Raw genomic sequence first — 18165 nt, 5'->3', positions numbered from 1 at the left:
CGCCACTACATTAGCCAGCGCTGTGAAATTCCACATGTTAAAATGGATCCAGTGCACAATATAGTGCGCATAGGCATCCAGAACATTAGTTGCAAGACGTGAGAGCAGGCAGCATGCGCCGATGATCAAGAAGTTGTAACTTTTAGACCGGCAGCAGAAACACTTAATTGTAAATGGGGCCATGACATAAAAACTAGAAATATTTCCAAGGTTCCAAGGTAGCAAGCAGTAGCGAGTTCGAGTCTTACCGCTACTGGCGTTTTTTTTTTTTTTTTTTTTTTTTTTTTACAAATTGATATTTTTTTAACCTTTTGTAATGTATTTCTGGTGCTTCGTTATTTTAGTTTTTACTTTTTACCCGAGGCCCTTTTTTTCGCCGGGCGACGAGCGCAATATATCGACGCTCTCCTTGGTATGAGCGGCAAGTATGCACCTTTTGTTTACGACGCCTGCAAATAGCACGTTGAAGGTCTTGTTGACGCAGTATATGTTGGTCAGATGTGCCATGAGTTAGTGAACAATTGAATGATGATGCGTTTTTCCTTTGGTGCTTAGCATATGTATGCTTTTCGTGGCGTACGTAGCTGCAGTCAAGCGGTCAGGTCGCAGTTGAAGCGGCAACGGCGGCGATATGTTGGCGCGGAAGTGTGAACAAAGGAGTGTGTCGGCGGTAGCGGATTTCACTCGCTCGTGCCTCCGAATGCTCAAATGGGAACCATCAAGGCGCATCTGCTGCTCCAAGCTCGTAATTCAGGCGCTGCAGGTTCAAACAAACTATCCGAGTGCGCACGAAATGCCTGAGCCGAAACATAACCAAAACTGAAGTGGGCGCCTCCAAGTATATCTTTGTATTTGCCTTGCAACGTTTACGTTGTCTTTTCGCCGTCGTTTACGTATGATAAAAGCGTGTTATCATGTTTGAGAAAAAACGTACTACCGCATTCAAACATGCAACGTAATTCGCATTTGTCAGCCTCCGGGATCCCTAGCGCGTCATGTGATTTGTAGTTGCGAGCCTCGGCCGTTTGGCTGTGGTGGCGATACCTGTATTTCTGTTATTCTTCTTTACTACCTTATAACAGCTCTGTTTTCAGTAAGAGTGGTCTTTTTGTAATCAGGAACTGGCATTCTATCGATGTAAACCCACTTCCTTTCTCTCTTTAGTGTCCCTTTAACTTCACATTCATGCAAGAGAAGACAAAGCAGTAATGTTATAAGAACTACCTGCCATTCTCATGCAACAATGGCATGCTTGCATAAGTGTGGGGCTTTCGGCAACAGCGCCACCTGCAAACGCACTGGCAACGACCTGCGCTTTTGCCTGCATGCTTTAGTCGTCGCTAGGCCTAGCCAGTTTCGCATTAAAGAGGCAGTGGACACAGCAGTTCGGAACGCACCAATGCTGTAATAAAGGTTCGAATTTCATCACTGTTATACCCCAGTCACATGGCACTTCTCCAAGGTGTTTACTGCATTAAAGGAGCAAAACTAAAAAGGAGAAGTGGTGCAGCTACACGGCAAGTGCAAAGAAGATGGATGAGGATGGGCATTCTCCGTGAGCGCCATCTGTCAAACGGCAATCCCAAGGGCTGTCAACCGCTGCGCTTGAAATGGCGTCAGTAAAAGCTACCAAAATTGGAGTAGACCATATCTTTCAGCTTGAATGATAAGTGTGCAAGACTGGCCTTGTTTATGTTAGGAAAAGTAACTGACTTATTAATATAGAAAGATTCTTAAGGTTTGAAGCGTGAAGCGTATGTTTAGTACACGGTGGTTTAGTAACAAAAGTTTTTCCTTTTTCCTTTCCATTGTGACCATGGTAGACGTGCACTCGTCGTTCGGCCTGGTTCCGCGTGCGAAGCATACTTTGCTTGCGCGAACTTTTAAGAAATCTTTATAGGGTGTGTTCGATGAACGTGCGTGTTACAACTATGAGCGACGAGACCCAGGACGTGAAAGCAAAATGCGAAATCGTAAGGAGACATCGTATGTCGATGCGACTGTTGAAACGTTCGAACTCTTCTATCAATACTCGAGATGCTTAAAAGTGACTGAAATGCAAAGTTAATGCCTAAAGGGCCACCCACATGGAGCGAACTTTCTCTGCAAACTTCATCAGACGCGGCGGAACGACGATGTACCGTCGCCGTGCCACATGCAGCGAAAAACTGGCAGCGCCGGTGCCTGAGAGAAAACGCACGAGCTGGTCCGCTTCAACAACGCACTTTTCACACTAAATGACATTTCAAGCGCAACACATAAAATAGGCAGTGTCTAAAATGGTGCTCTACAGCGCTTGTATACAGCCTTCGAGTACGCCAGACGCTGCCAGCAACAGAGTACTGCAGGCGCATCACTCTGGGTTTGAGCGAGTGTTGTTGAGCGAAACGTCGTAAAAGGTCCCGCTTCGGCTGCATCATCAAAATAGGCAAAATCACAATGCTTACAGCACTTTATGACGCGACCTTACCAAAGTGGTGCCGCCCGCCAGCGCGGCGGACAACAGTGTTCTGGCTGTGCGCTGCTCCCTAGTCGTCGCTAGGCCTGTTTTGTTTTGCACCGATGGCACATGAAACAGCGCTATGAAATTCCTTCGGGCTATAGTAAATGGTCTACTCATAGAACTGTAATTCTCAGTTTCATTCTGTAGTAATAAAAGCAAAATATGATTAATTTCGGCTTCACTTTTTAGTGGAGGTGGCGTGCAAGCGGGCCGGAGCAGCCGCGTCGCAACAGCGGCAGCTGGCTGTGAGCAGAAACTTGCTTGCAATGCTATTGTCACTTCCATACCGCGACACGACACGGCTTAGCGATTGTCAAGAAGGACTCAGTTTTGACATGGCTCATTATTAATGGGAACAACAAAATTTAGCACTTTCTTTAGTTTTTTTTTTATTTTTGTGTCACCAGCACGCACGACTCCAAGCAGCAGCCGGCTTGATCAGCAGCAAACGGCTGTCGGGCGGCTGTTCGCAAGGTTTGCCGCGGGAAAATCGTTCCATGTGGACCAGCCTTAAGTAGCTTCAATTAGGCTTAAATATAATGTTAAAAATTATATTTGTGTCAACTTTTTTCTTTCTCTGTTTCCTTTTTTTTAGTCCGCTCCGTGGTGTTCAGGTTCGGGCTGCTCCTTTACGAAGCTGAAGGCTGCTGACGGCCGCCTTTCCCGCTACGGGCCTTTACCACAAAGGGCTCAGACTTTGCCGTGTAGCTGCGCGTCAACCGCCTTTGGAGCAAAGAACCTTAATTCTCAAGGCCTTACAAGTGACCGCGTGACAGGGGCATAACGCTCTGAAGCCCACAAGCTCATTTGCGCAACTCCTTCAACAGCAGAGCTTGCAGGCATCGAGTGATCGCACTGGGCAGCAGCAGCTAAGTGAATGTATGAAAAAACTCGTGTGTAACATATTGTCACTCACAGCAGCATGTAAGTACTGGCTAACAAATCTTCAAAATTTACTCGCTATTGACTGTCCTGTATCGAAGGGTCTGCTTTGCACGTGAAGAAGCAATAATAAAGCATTTTTCCGCCGCCAGCGGCTAGCACCGCCTTGGCTCACAGCACTGACAGGCCGGCACGACCTATCTGGCACGGAAAGAACCCTCTTACTTATCACGATGTTGGCGCTCCTTGTGCTTGCATTGGCTGTAACAACCATTCACAGCTGCGTTTGTCACACGGGGCCCGTTGCTGACATCAGGTAGAGTGATGCTAAAAATGTGCGGATCGCTAGACGAGGGGTGCGGTAATCACTCTGGGCATGAGCACTCGTGGCCCGCTATTACCCTATTTCCCTAACCGATAGGATGTCCCTGTTCTAAAACTTCAGTCTCTCAAAAGCAAAGAGTACGGGCGTGTTTTTATTGTCGTGGGTTTAATTTGTGGCTGCGTCGGCTGTCACTAGCACTTTTTATTCAGGACATCCCGATAAACAAAACAGAAGAATAATTTTTTCCAAAAAGCACTTGCGTGCTCCTTGAAGGCCTCCACCCCCTTAGTAAAGCCGCAGCACCTGGGGGCACAATAAATAAATATGCACGCCTCTTGTGTGTTGACGTGGTATGACTTACCCATTGGTTCTTTGATTATTGTGTAGTAGTCTGGGGCCTCCTTTGCATCAACAGGCTCCAAGAAAGGCCAGGCCATCTTGTGAGTCTGTCAGAATAATAAAGAAAAAAGGCCCACGGCAATTGAGACAAAGGCACAGATGTGGCACTGCACACTGCTACAGCTCTTTCTGGGGCTCTATGAAAAAGCAAAACTATGCTGCATTTACTCAGGCTTAGCAACAACAGTGCCTTGTGCAGAGTAGTAATACAGCCAGTCCCGGATGTATTAAACCATTACATTTCGCAAGCCTTGGAAAATGTAGCGCAAAAGCAGCCAAAGCAAACCATTGCTGTTCACCTGTAACAAACTCCCATTCGGTGGAAGACTGGTTATACTGAACAGCATGCACCAATACTACACGTAGCGCTTCTCCAAGCAGTACTCCCGTGGTCACTCTCCGCGCGAGGCCACCAGATCGGCACAGCAGCCTTGGGCGCCTGCTGGCAACGTTAGCCATGGGAAGGAATCATAAAACTGCGTGGCGACGACATCATGTGGTTTGGTTGTAGACAGCTGTCTGGAGTACCTATTGAAGCGATAGCTTCACTATGCGAACAGCTTAGAGATCAAGCTGGAACTTAAGCCGTAACCAGTTTGGGTAGCTATGTTCCCACCAATTGTCAAAGTCAAGGACAACTGACGTGGGAATTAGCTTAACATGTCAACGGTTGTGTAGCGAGACACATGATCACTGACGTCAATCTAGATTATACATAAGAGGCGCAACGCGCGGCTCGACCGAAGCTATCACTTCATACTAGGTTTACCCTACGCTAAACCACAGGCAATTCTTTTTCACTGCAACGCTGCCTTCATGCAGGGAAGCCTACCTAGCTAGCCAAAGGTTTGCGAAAATCATCTGTATATTATGGATTGTATTACAACTGCTCTATACAGTCAACGACCGAATTTTCGACGACGGCCAAATTTTCAGACATGCCCGATATTCCGGACGGCTTCGCGGCACCGCCACGAGCCCAGAAACAATGTATAAGGGCATCTGAAATTTCTGATGCTCGAAACCCCCCCGCCATCCAATTTTTCGGACTTTTTGACGCGACGGAAGGTCTGAAACCGCAACTGCGCCATACAAAGCCGCCATTTTGGCTATCTCCCAGTCTGCGCACCATGTCACAGCTTTGAACAACTAGCCGTACCTAGCCGTCACACAAAGATTTGGTCTGGCCACGCTGGCTATGTTCACCAGCGCCTCTTCTGGAGTTTCCGGAAGCGCCGTTGACACCGCGACCGTTTCGTCTTTTCGTTGCGCAGACTCATCGCAGACCACATGGTGTTTCGCTAAGCTGGTGCATGGTTTTGCTACGTGCTACGTATTGTGTCACGTGTGCTCTGCGACGCTAGGCCTAGGTACTTCCGACACTTTGCAACAAGAGGATTTTGCTTGCCCGCGATGGCCCCCACTCCGTCCTTGTTGTCCTTGCCGATGGCATCGAAGCGCAGAAAACAGTACCGCCAGTTAACGATGGAGAAGAAAGCAGCCATTATTAAACAAGTAATGAGCAGACAATCGCAGGCTGACGTGGGTAAGGATTTCGGCATTTCCAAGCAAAGCAAAGTCTCGCATTTTCTCAAGAACAAGGGCAAGATCCTGGAAGTGGCCGAAAAACCATCTGGTGCCAAAAAACAGAATGCAAGCCAAGGTGTTCACCCAAAGCTTGAGGAAGCCCTCATCGTTTGGCTTAATTCAATGACTGCAAAGCGGTTGCCGGTCTCTGTGGGCATTGACGACTTTAAGTTTAGTGATGGGTGGCTGAGAAGCTTAAAACATTGGAATGACCTCAAGTTCAAGAAGGTGTGCGGTGAGAGCAGCGCCGTCAACAATGAAGTTATTGAGCAGTACGCAACGGAAAACTGCAGTCTTTGTTGCAACAGTTCTCTGCTGACAATGTTTTCAACTGCGACGAAACTGGCTTATTTTATAAGATGTTGCCGGAAAGAACGCTTGCTTTTGCTGGTGACTGTGGAAAACCAGTTCCCCCCCCTCTCGCCGCGACCGGTCACCACCACTCCGCCGAGCGTCGTGACAGCGCCGGCTGGGAGAGGAGGTAAATACCTCCCCTTGGGGGAAGGAGACCAGCGATGGGTGCGCCACCAAGACGTCTACGCGGGTTCCCGCGAGAAGACGAGACGGAGCTTCTGGATCCAGCCGGCAGCGAGAGCGGTCGTCTCCCGCCGCCTCTCCCGGGAAATGCCGGGGGATAGCGGGCACGAAGTGCGCCGCGCACACGGGAGGACCCGCCGTCGTGCACGACCGCGCATCTTCTGGTTCCCAACGGCGAAGCGACCAGTAAATACCGCACGCTCTCGCCGCCTCCCGCAACAAATGCCGTGGTACGGCTTCGTCCGAAGAATGCGGCGCGCACGGGAGATCCCGGCCGCCATATTCACGGCGCGTTCAAATGTCCGCCGCCGAAATAGCACCCCCATTCCCCAGCCGGTGAGTCAAAAGCCCTTCTTACGTAGCCTTGCCCTCCCAAGGAAAACCTTGTTGATGTATAGCTAGCCGGCATGCTCTGTATTATTTGCAAGTGCAATAAATAGCATTCGAGTATTAACTATGTGTCGTCCCCGTCCTTTGTTCCTTTGTTCCCCTCCGCGAGTCGCTAGCGAGAACGTTGCACCTGCGGAGTAGGAGCGGGGCGGAAGACCGTTCCCCCTTCATACTACCACAATGGCGCCTCAACGTGGTTCTCTCGTGCAGAAGCACTTGAGCTACTTACCCCTCCCTAGGGACAAAGGACGATAGTCAGTTCGCGGCGTGGAGTGCCTGCCCGGACTTTTAACATTAGGCCTGACCCGACATTGCTATTGCTAGCAAGGCTAATATGCTTTCTTGACGGCGAGGTGGGAGGAGTTGCAGCGAGAACAAATGGTCGTGCATGTATTTGTGTGTGTGTGTGTGTGCGTGTATGTATGTGTGTGTGGAGCATTTATTTGTGTGTGTTTGTGTGTGCCGAGACCTTTGAGAGGTGCAGCCACGAGGTCCGGACATGGAGCGCGAGACCGAGCCGTCCACGGAGAACAGCACGCCGGAAGCGAGTGAGTGCCTCAGCCGGGACGGTGGCCCTACTTTTCTTGTAAATAGTTGTAACTTGTAAATATTCCCTCTTCTGTCTCTTTGGCTCTGGGAGCCAGGTGCCGCAATCGGCTGACTGGTAATGCAGCCGTGATTGCCGGAAAGCGCCGGGGCGCTCCGACACTGCTGGACGCGGTGTGCGCCATTCGCTCAGAAGTTGCCTTTGGATGGCAGCGAGCGAGTAGGGTCACCCTGGGTTCCTTGGCGGAGATGCACATCCTCGCGGCGCTGCGTTCTAGCTATTTTCCTTAGCGCCAGAGCGAGTAGGCTTAAGGCTCTTTTTGGGAGCTGCCTGTCGCACGTCGGAGGACAGTGTAACCGTGGCATACAGCATGCGCAAATGCGTTTTGCTTGTTTTATATTGACCTGGCTGTAGCCGAACATCTCGCTTAATTAGAGAAAGCTAACTTCGTTCAAATGAACTTGGTATTTTTGGGCTGAGAAGGAGAATCGGAAATTTCGTGGAACCAGATTATTATGCCGGCAAACGAACCGCGGATGCCCGTGCTTCGTTCGGATTAACGGAACGCAGTGCGGTGCCGGATAAAATTGTTTGGCACTCGCATTGGCCCGCATTTTACCAAATGGTCATTTTGCTCAATTTATTCAACCTTTTTGGAGATCCGGAGGGTGCAGATATCAAGTGAAGCCACCTGGACCTGCTGCCATTGTTTACGTTCCTGCCTGCTGCCCTGCGGCCGTGAATCACCGAAGCTTGGAGTCTCACGGAACCAGTCCGGCTTGACGGGAGAGGAGGTTAACCCCTACCTGCCAACAAAGGCGCGCCAGCGGGAACAACACCCTCCCGTCACGCTGGCTTCTGGGACCTGCCGATGGACAGCGGGGGCCCCTTCACCTTGCTGCTCGTCGGATGACACCAACGTTTGGATCGCCCTGCTAAGCCTGGTGTTTACCTCACGGATGGCGTCCAAGGAGCAGCTTTCGACAACCATAGGTGAACATTTAAGGAGGGAGGGATGTGGAAAACCAGTTCCCACCCCCCCTCGCCGCGACCGGTCACCACCACTCCGCCGAGCGTCGTGACAGCGCCGGCTGGGAGAGGAGGTAAATACCTCCCCTTGGGGGAAGGAGACCAGCGATGGGTGCGCCACCAAGACGTCTACGCGGGTTGCCGCGAGAAGACGAGACGGAGCTTCTGGATCCAGCCGGCAACGAGAGCGGTCGTCTCCCGCCGCCTCTCCCGGCAAATGCCGGGGGATAGCGGGCACGGAGTACGCTGCGCACACGGGAGGACCCGTCGTGCACGACCGCCCATCTTCTGGTTCCCAACGGCGAAGCGACCGGTAAATACTGCACGCTCTCGCCGCCTCCCGCGGCAAACGCCGTGGTATGGCTTCGCCCGAAGAATGCGGCGCGCACGGGAGATCCCGGCCGCCATATTCACGGCGCATTCAAATGTCCGCCGCCGAAATCGCACCCCCATTCCCCAGCCGGTGAGTCAAAAGCCCTTCTTACGTAGTCTTGCCCTTCCAAGGAAAACCTTGTTGATGTATAGCTAGCCGGCATGCTCTGTATTATTTGCAAGTGCAATAAATAGCATTCGAGTACAGTAAAAGCTCGTTAATTCAAATTCCACGGGGCCGCCAGGCCAGTTCGAATTAACCAAAATTCGAACTAATGAAAGTGAGCAAAAATGAAGGCGTTTGATGCCCGGAGGGCACGAAAAACATTTATTTAGCAAAAAAGTCTTATCATCTTCTGCTTCTTCTCTCTGAGGGCTACCGTACTCACTCAGTCTTCTAGCATGCGAATGCGACGCAGGGAGTCTTCTTACCCCTCTGATTATGTCTGTCTCTAAAGCGGTGAAACCATCCTTCGGAGGCGACAAAATCTTCCACATTCAAGCGCAGGGCGAAATCGGCCGCCTTCGCCATGATAATTGGGCCGCTCAGTGGAATGTCAGCGCTTCTCATTTCTTTCACCCACGTGATCACAGCGGTCTCAATTTCCGGATACTTGGCTAACCGAAGCCTTTTTCTGTTGCTGGCGAAATCTTCGGCTTCATAGGCATCCTCGATGGCCTTCCTATTTCGGACGTACGTCGACAACGTGCTTGGTGGAATCCCGTGCTTTTTCGCGATTTCCACTTTGCTGGCCTTCCGTTCATCCACCTCGCGTAAAATAGCCACTTTCTCCTTCACCGTCTTGGCACAGTATTTCCCACGCGAACACATCTCGCGGACACAAGCTCACAACAAGCAGCGTGCAAAACGAGGGCTCACGAAATGCAACACGAAACCGTGGTCGATAACACTAAAACGTCGTTCCTCGAAGGAGTCGCGGCAGGAAAGACTGTTTAGTACTTGTTCCAGCACCCTAGCGGCGCCCCGATGGTTGTGCCATCTATCGTTCTGCCGTGAAAGCTTCCAACGATGGTTTTTAACAGCACGGCTTGGCGGCGCACAGTTCGAATTATGGGTGGCGGCGCCAATTTTTGAGTGAATTAAGGGGGGACACTGGTCTTAGAGCTATTTTCATTATTTTAAAGCCAATCCTGATAAAATCATACCCTCTTGTTCAGATTTTTATGCTGATTTCAAAAATGTAACTTGTTTTTCTCTATGTCAGTTAATTCCCGAGATAATAGTATTAATTATCCATTTAATTAGTACTTCCGCGCAAAAAAAATGCCTCTATAAAACATCATTTTTAATGCATGGCGGTACAGTACAATGACCAAAGAGTGCAATGATCAAAGCAGTTTTTCCATTTTACCCTTATTAGCAATTTTGCTGCACTTTGAAAGTTGTCCTTCAAGACGTGCCTATCATGCTTCAATTAACTTGGCAAAATAAAAAATTTTTGAAGCTTGAATAAAGAATTCTGCTTCGATCATTGCATTCACTGCACCTTCAGCTTTATTTAGAAAAAGGAATTACGTCTCTATCTGTCCTAGATGCAGAGATATCGACGAACTAAACCAGCCAAGTGTCCAAAATTTGAGTTTTGAGAAAATGGGAAAAAACAAACTAGGCACAATTTATTCAAAATTTCAAAAAGATATATGCATATTTACACTTGCAGACAGCTAATATGCACCAGGCATGTAATCTGACTGCTTGGGCTGACTAGAATGCCGCTTTTTCAGTACCCGATGTATGTTTTCCGCAGAGGCACGCTTGCGTACTGATTCGGCTGTTCGGCGCCTGTCCTTCTCAGCCATCCTCCTGATATTCTGGACGCCAGGGTTCATATTTAGCTCACTCAGTATTTTTGAGCATGCTTGTAGGTTTCCTGCATTGAAGCGGACAACAGCCTCCGCAACAGCTGCTTGAACGGAGAACAGTGACGCATGGCGCTCCTTTGGTGCGAGTGACCATATTAGGGAGTGCAAGCTTTCATTACTGTTCTGGGTTTTTCCCTGCTGGCACCGCTCCAGCAGCTTTGGGTCTGCCAAACGCTCATAAATAGGCAAAAGTGCTTTGCACACATGTGGTGGCAAACTGTATCTGTGCTTGGGAGCAGGCTCTCCCTTGGCTGCAGCAGCATTCTGGCGGCACCACGAGTTTGCGCCTGTCGGGCAGAGGGTGTGATTTGACACGGTATCATTGGAGGTTACGTGATGATAGGTAGCCATCACTGCCTTATGCATTGCCCCAACATCTCCAGCATGGGACTTCAGGGCCCAGCTGTAATACGATGTCAACTTGGTGACAAGGTCGCCTGTCAGCTTTCCTTTGCCACTCAAGCTCTCTTTTGCATCACCTTTATGCTTGGCAATTGCATTGCGTAGGGCCGTTCCCATCCGCTTCTGCACATGGTTTGTGCAATCTTCTTTGCTGATTTCGATGTAGCCGTACACAGCTGATTCTTGCAATGCAAGAAATGTGCGGCTATCGCCGTCTGAGAGCATGGTCGTGTACCTAAGGCCATGTTTCTCCAGTGACCTTTCAAACAAAACAAGTCCGGCCTGAACTTCCATTTCACCGGACTTTTTGTCCGTGTTCTTTTGGCACAAGTGGCTTTCTTTCCACGCCTCATAGGACGGGTCACCTTCTTTGGGCCCACGCTCACACCCAGCACAAAAGTTACTGAAAACTACATAGTCGAGTACCAGTCCAGTAAAAAGTTCTACTACGGCGCCGACACCGATGTGGGATGAATGACCCCGGGTCATCCATGAACCATCGAAAGAGACAGAAATGTTCCCGGGGTTGTCAAGGTTCAACTCGTTATAGAGTTGCCGAACAGAACGGGCGCTGTCTTTCAACACTCCTTCGGCTGCGCGTGTTGCTGCGGGCGTCAGCTTACTCTTTACGTAGTCCTGCCACGTTTTCGTGTGCAGGCCACGATGAGATATGTTCATCGCCGCAAACACATCATTCAGCGCCGTTTGCCTATGTCCGGTACTTTGCATCGCGCGTGCAGCAAGGATACTCACGGCAAACGGATTTATCTTCTGGCTGCCTTGCACGCGCGGCGAACTCCATGCCGATGAAATGTCCCCGCAAATCACGCACGCGAGAGAGAGTTTAACGGCTAGACCATATTCACGATTTCCTTTTGAAATATGGACATCCCCGCCACACACTTTGCACTTCACAGCAGACAACAGTTCGTTCAGCGACTCCAAACTCACAACAGTGAACGTCGTATCGTCCGCACGGCAACCGCCGGTCGCGTCAAGAAGACGGGCGTCAGAAGTGGCGATGAAATCCGCTTTCCTCTTCGTCGCTGCGGTTGAACCCAGCTCCTGCAGCATTCCTTCGGCTTTTCTTTTCTTTTCAATCAAGTCCGAAGGCTGCAGCATCGTCGTGTCGTGGCGGACGCGTCCGCTGGGCGTAGGCGCCGCCGAGCTCGCTAGGCCTATTTCGTCCGCGGGGACTTCTTGACTTGCCGCTGGCTCCTGCACATCCTCGGAGCTTTCGGGTGCCGCAGGACGGTTCCTAAAGTTGTCGCCGCGCGCACTCTTCTTCTTTTCGCCGAATTTGTGGCGCGAGCGGAATTTACTGAGGGGCATCGTCTCGCCTCGGTCTCGACTCAGAACAAAATGGCGTCTCGGACGCTTTCAACGGCTGCTGGCCCGCCGCATGCAGACGACGTGCGATAGAATCAGCCAATCGGATGGCTCAGTTGCAGTCACGTGCGCTCAGCAGCGAATCAGACGCCGCGTTTTCGTTTTTCTTTGTGGTTATTTTTCTCAGTGGCCATTGAGGGCAGACAAGCGCTAGCGGCGGGAAATTGAAACCCAGAAAGCGCTCTTTCAAATGAGCCTAACATGGCCGAGATCGGTCCGGCGGAACGGCAGTTGCGCGCAACGAAAAATGTGCCGTTTTATCGTCTGCTGCTGCGCAAATTCAGCCCGCGCGATGATTTCAATTCGTTATTATGCTGAAAATACTGACTTCTGGAAGAAGAAAATTGGTGAACTTGTAGATTGATAGCCACAGATTCCAAAAATGCCATTTTCAGAAAATCGGTTTTTTGGTCATTTTTTGGTCCCAAAGACCCGTGTCCCCCCTTAACGAGCTGTTACGCGCATAGACTTCTATGCACTGCAGACCGGACCACGATGACTATTTCGAATTATCCAAAATTTCGAATTAACGAGTTGTGAATTAACGAGCTTTCACTGATGTGTCGTCCCCGTCCTTTGTCCCCTTTGTTCCCCTCCGCGGGTCGCTAGCGAGGACGCTGCACCTGCGGAGTAGGAGCGGGGCGGAAGACCGTTCCCCCTTCAAACTACCACATGACCCATGCCACGGTGGCAAGCACAGTAAAGAGCAGCTGACCGTTCTCGTCGGCAGCAACATGTCTGGCAGCGAGAAGCTTCCCTTGCTTGTAATCGAGAAGTCGAAGAACCCGAGGTGCTTTAAAGGGGCATCGCTGCCAGTGTTGTATACGAAGCTAACAAAAAGGCATGGGTCACTCAGCAGTTGTTTGAGAATTACGTCCCCAGGTTGGACAGGAAGTTTGAACTTTAGAACAGACGTGTCGTGCTCTTCGTTAACAACTGCGCCGCTCATGGTCACATCAAGAATTTGAAGGCTGTACAGCTAGAGTTCATGCCGCCCAACAAGACTGCAATTTTCCAGCCGATGGACCAAGGCGTCATCCACAACCTGAATCTTTTGTGCCGTTCACAGGTACTAAACCGCATGGTGTTGTGTGCGGAAAGCGGCAAAGGCTACAATGTTGATTTTCGGTCTGCTATCGGAATGCTTGCGGACGCATGGAAGACAGTGAAGGAAGACATTTGCAACTGTTTTCGCCACGCGGGCTTCGCACTCACCACAGAGGCAGCAGACTTGCCTGAATGTGACGTGATTGACATGTGCCCGCCCATGGGTGACGCGATCAACGACCTCCGCTCTGCTGGGATTTCCATACCAACGAAAATAACTTTTGAACAGTTTGCCGACGCTGACAACGAGCTCGACTTCTGTGCAGAACTGACCGATGAGGAGCTAGTCCGTCAGGTTGTAGAGGATTCGGAAGACTCCGATGTTGAGAATGAGGAGCCAACGTCTGCGCCGCCTACGAGCGCAGAGTTGACGTGAGCATTCCTCACGCTTTCATCGGTGTACAGCGCTGACATGACTCTTGCTCAGATCGAGGCGAATATGATCGCATGCAACACAACGCCGTCCAAACAAGGATCGACAAGTTCTTTAAGATACTGCAGCAATAACGCTAGCTGCCGTGATGACACATGCATAATAAACATGTCGGCTGCATAGAGTTTTTGAACGGCTCTTTTTCATGCTTTGGTGTTTCGGAAGCCTAATACCTCGTCCTTGACTGTCTTGATCCAAGAAATATTTGTAAAATGGTACGTCTTTTTTATGCATTCATTTTTTTGGACTGCCTGAATTTTCAGATGTTTTTGCGTTTCCTAGAGGGTCCGAAAAATCGGTCGTTGACTGCATATCGTATTTTCACAAATTTAAGCACCCTCCCTATTCTTAAATTTCTTTTTTTTAAAGGACAGCACATGAACCAGAGCACCCTCTTTTTTGTAAGGAAAAATGCCTCCAAGGTTGCCAAGTGCACCTGCTCACTCTGCCATCAAACTGGAGCTGTCAAATTCCCGAGAAGTCTCGGCATTCATAGCCTGATCTCTGGCTTCATGGTACCTTCACGAGACGGGTGCGAGAAATAGCATTTTATTATCGAACATCTTCGAAAAACACGATTACAGTTCGCTTCAAATTCAAGCTGCGGAAACACTGTTAAAACTCATTCAAACTTGCATCACAGCTGTCAAACAGCCTGCACCAAACAGCAACTCGGCACGCGATACCTGTGAAAGCCACCGAGCTCCGTTGAATGTAAGGCTGCCAATTCCAGGTCCATATGACAACACACCGATAGAGTTATCGGGGGTTGCTTCTTTTGGCCGACGCTTGGCATTCGATGCTGCTAGTTATGTGTCAGAGTGCAGCAACGCAAGATGCTATAGATCGCGCCGTACACGGCAAGCTACCTCGAGACTGTGAAGGCTGCGACTCAATGACCGAGTGAGCAAGCGTGCTGGCTGGCCTGTCTACGCACTCTTTCTTGCAAAAAGAGAGTGATAGATTCACTTGAAAAATGTTTTCCCCAAAATTTGGGGGTGTGCGTGCTTAGAACAGGAAAAGTATGGAAGTACGAGCCATAAATCCGACATAAAAATGGGGATAAACCTTGGCATACGTGTGCGTTTTCACGGTACGCCGGCAGAAGGCACATTGCTAAGGCAGGCTGCTAATGCATATTTACTGTATACATGCTTCTAGGTTACAGATAAGCTTGCCTACTTTCATCCTTTACATTCCAAAGTAACAATACATGCCCAATTATTTCGTGATCCCCTCTGAGTTTGATGTGACCAGCACTGACTGCAGGAAATGAACATGCAGAGAATGTAGGGAATGTTGTGTAAGGCACAAGAGAGAGAGAGAGAGAGAGTGCATCGCTACCTGTAAGCTGCGCAGCAGCTTCTTGAGGTTGTCGAAGTCCTTTGGCTGCAGCGGCTTGAGGTTAGCCTGGTTGATGTTGCTGTTGCGCTGGCACGTGGGGCAGATGTACTCCTCGATGGAGTCCGCCTCACTCTGCAGCACCCCAACACACCGGCCGTGGAACCAATCCTGGCACTGGTCGCAGCAGATGTAGAACCTGACAAGGAAGAAAGGTTCTCGAGATGAGACAAATCCTGGCCCCGCTAGCACAAAGCACGAGCGGGGCGTCATTTTGCACATGTGTTGAGCTTGCTCGTCATGCTTGGCTCTGGCCCTTTCAGGTCCTTCCTTGTCACCGTCAATCTATTCTGCACCACTATGCTATGCCTAGTACGAACGCACACTAACCTGCTCAAATGTCCACATGTACCAACTCGTCCGCAAGAGAACGCTCGTGCGGTAGTAGACATCACCAGTGGTACATAATGGTAAAATTTTGCAGCGCATATGCTTCAGCCTCTGATTTCACTGCATTAGCCTTCTTCACATTTTATAAGGTACAAGTCCATTACCAATGAGTGACGACATGCATGCCCACAAGCTGCACCGATAAGCACTCGGGAATATCCCGAAGCCCTAAAGGGGGCACTACTCACTGGGACTCGTCGTACGGTTGCCTGCAGAGGCAGTACAGCTCCTCAGTGGAGCTCTTGTGATCCGTCCGACATTCGCTGCACACGTACTTGTCCATGGCCTTGGCCTGGATCTCTGTCAGGCCGATGCACTTGACGTGGAACCAGTTGGAGCACAAGTCGCAGCCAATCATGAACCTGCACGTGGAGATGGGCCCTCCTTCAGTAGTGCCACTTGCATTAACCATAGGTGAGCGAAAGGCCTCAACAAAGCATCGTGGCACCTTCAGCCAGAAGCGGCCGATTAACTGTCCACAGGTGCCGCATTCCACGAGACCAATAAGATTTTCTTGTGAGCGATTTGCCTTACAGCAAATGAGACCAGCTACTGCCACCACTCCCTTTGCAAGGGGAAGCATTTTCAGCAACTTTGAAGTCAGCGGCCCAATCGTTATGCCAAAGTGGGCTAAAATGCATCCTAGTTGTGACGCAAGGACCAGCTGGCCGAGAGCGAGCTAAATATATGCGCTTTTCCTACAAACAGCTGTTTCTGCAAGCCCTCCCGCTTGTTCAACTATATACAGCACTCTACTAGACATCACCATTTTCACAGGCCCAAGCACCCATGCCCCCGATTTCCATAACTGCAGCTGAAATGTATGACAACAAGCATCTGCATGAAGCCTCGCTGCAATGCACGACCACGCCTCTCCACCTGCCACAAACCAGAAGCTCAAGCAGCTTGTTATCTTGACAGTGGCCCTCTTCGATTAAAACTTGACCTCACTCCGTTCAACACGAAATGACCTCGCTTACATCTGTGTTCAGGGGTGGCTGACACCACGACAGCATTCAAGCAAAGACAAATTGAGGAAAATGCTGGCTGTTGAAAGATGATGCTAAGTGGGAGTCTGGGCTCACTTGGAAGGGTCGTAGGGCTTCTTGCAGATGCAGTAAAGCTTGTGCTGGCTCATGGTCACACCACCACTGCGCTGCTTGGCATGGCCGGCTGGGGTTGCAGAGTTGCTGCCACTGCCTCCACGGTGGTGCGATGGTGCGGGTGGCGGTCGCTGTGCAGTCGGCACCTTTGCCTGCTTCTTGGGCCGCTTGGCTGGTGCTGGCGGTGAGATGTCGCTGTCGCTGGTGGTAGACTGTGCGGCGGCGGCCCGCTTGCGCGACGCTGCAGCCGCTGCTGCAGCTGCAGCCTGCTGTTTGCTACTTTCAAGTGTTCGCATCACCTGGAAGAAGAAGAAGAAGAAAAAAAAAAAAAAAAACAGCAGTCAGATCAGCTTCAGCAGACCACTGATTCAACATTGCTCATTCCAGTGATCGCATTGATTATGAGAGACTCCGTAGTGGGGAGTTCCGGTATTTCAACCATGCAGTGGTTTGGTAATTGTGGTATAATGTCCCAAAGCGACTGAGAGACGCAGTACTGGAGGGCTCCGCAAATTTAGATCACCATGCACTGACACTGCATAGTATACACAAGTGCCTACAGCTCAACACAAACAAAAATGACGTTTCAAGCTTGTCGGGATACACGTGCATCCCCTATCCCATTGTAACGGCTGCGCGTAATTATCACGCAAGGTTACAAGCACGTTGTTAGGAAGGATGGTGAAGGGAGGGCACACCGGCCACCCCCTCTGCCTCCCAAGTCTCCTGCCTGCATCGAAATACAGCTGCTGCGGCTGGGTGTGAAAAAGAATCCTTGAGACCAGCAGTTAATCATGCAGCTTCAGCGGCGGAAGGTCAACAATGTTCGGAGCCTCTTGTTGCTTCACAACTGGTCGGCACATCGCAAAACATGTTCGAAAGCACGAGTGCTTTACAAAAGCAGCGCATGCAGCCTTCACTGACATGCGGTACTGAACTGGAATCCCTGGAAGAGTGGAAGCGTGGGCGAGTTGGTGATGGTTCGATTGGTGCATAGCGCTAAAAAGACAAGGACACAACGAGACGCACAGGACGGGCGCTTTAGCGCCCGTCCTGTGCGTCTCACTGTGTCCTTGTCTTTTTAGCGCTATGCACCAATCGAACTGGAATCCCTGTTCAGCCTGGAGTACCTACCTGGGCAACCTTCTCCTGAGGTGGGATACGCGGAGTGACCAGTGCAGCTGGAGCTGCTGCTGCTGCTGCTGCAGCCGCAACTGTTCGCCGCTTGAGGTCCGCCTGGAGTTCCGACTGCAGGAAGGCAGGAGCCATTACTCCAGAAGTAATCCCAAACCAGCTACAGAGCAAAGGCAATTAGACAGCAGCAGGTAGATTACCATCAACAGCCGCGACCCTTCGCGCCGCCAAAATACCCCTCCCACTTCTAACCAACTTGACCCAGCCTGACAGATAGTCTGAACTGCCAGAATGAATGCGCTGGTGGCCATGACATGCTTAAAGCACACAAATGTTGCTGTGTGTTATTAG

At 50.3% G+C, this 18165-nt stretch overlaps 2 protein-coding genes across 3 annotated transcripts in view; both read right to left on the bottom strand.

Moving 5' to 3' along the window:
• The window catches only part of E(bx) (nucleosome-remodeling factor subunit NURF301 E(bx)), a 64165-nt gene that overhangs the window by 2242 nt on the left and 43758 nt on the right, over positions 1-18165 (bottom strand). For both annotated transcript variants that reach the window (XM_084603998.1, XM_084603999.1), the window contains exons 26-30: positions 17815-17928; positions 16663-16979; positions 15766-15939; positions 15131-15326; positions 4072-4156 (exon numbers count right to left, since the gene is read on the bottom strand). In XM_084603998.1, the coding sequence (XP_084460124.1) occupies positions 4072-4156; positions 15131-15326; positions 15766-15939; positions 16663-16979; positions 17815-17928 (886 nt within the window). The remainder of the gene's footprint in view (positions 1-4071; positions 4157-15130; positions 15327-15765; positions 15940-16662; positions 16980-17814; positions 17929-18165) is intronic.
• On the bottom strand, positions 9671-12690 carry LOC146189071 (uncharacterized). The gene has a single exon (XM_084603997.1). The coding sequence runs from the start codon at positions 12187-12189 to the stop codon at positions 10258-10260; it is 1932 nt and encodes a 643-aa protein (XP_084460123.1). The 5' UTR covers positions 12190-12690; the 3' UTR covers positions 9671-10257.

The sequence above is a fragment of the Amblyomma maculatum genome, chromosome 5 (genome assembly GCF_055883805.1).
Source record: "Amblyomma maculatum isolate TAMU_Amacu chromosome 5, ASM5588380v1, whole genome shotgun sequence".
NCBI classification, from domain to species: domain Eukaryota; kingdom Metazoa; phylum Arthropoda; class Arachnida; order Ixodida; family Ixodidae; genus Amblyomma; species Amblyomma maculatum.
Note: the sequence above shows the minus strand (reverse complement) of the source record. Positions and strands in the feature narration are given on the sequence as shown.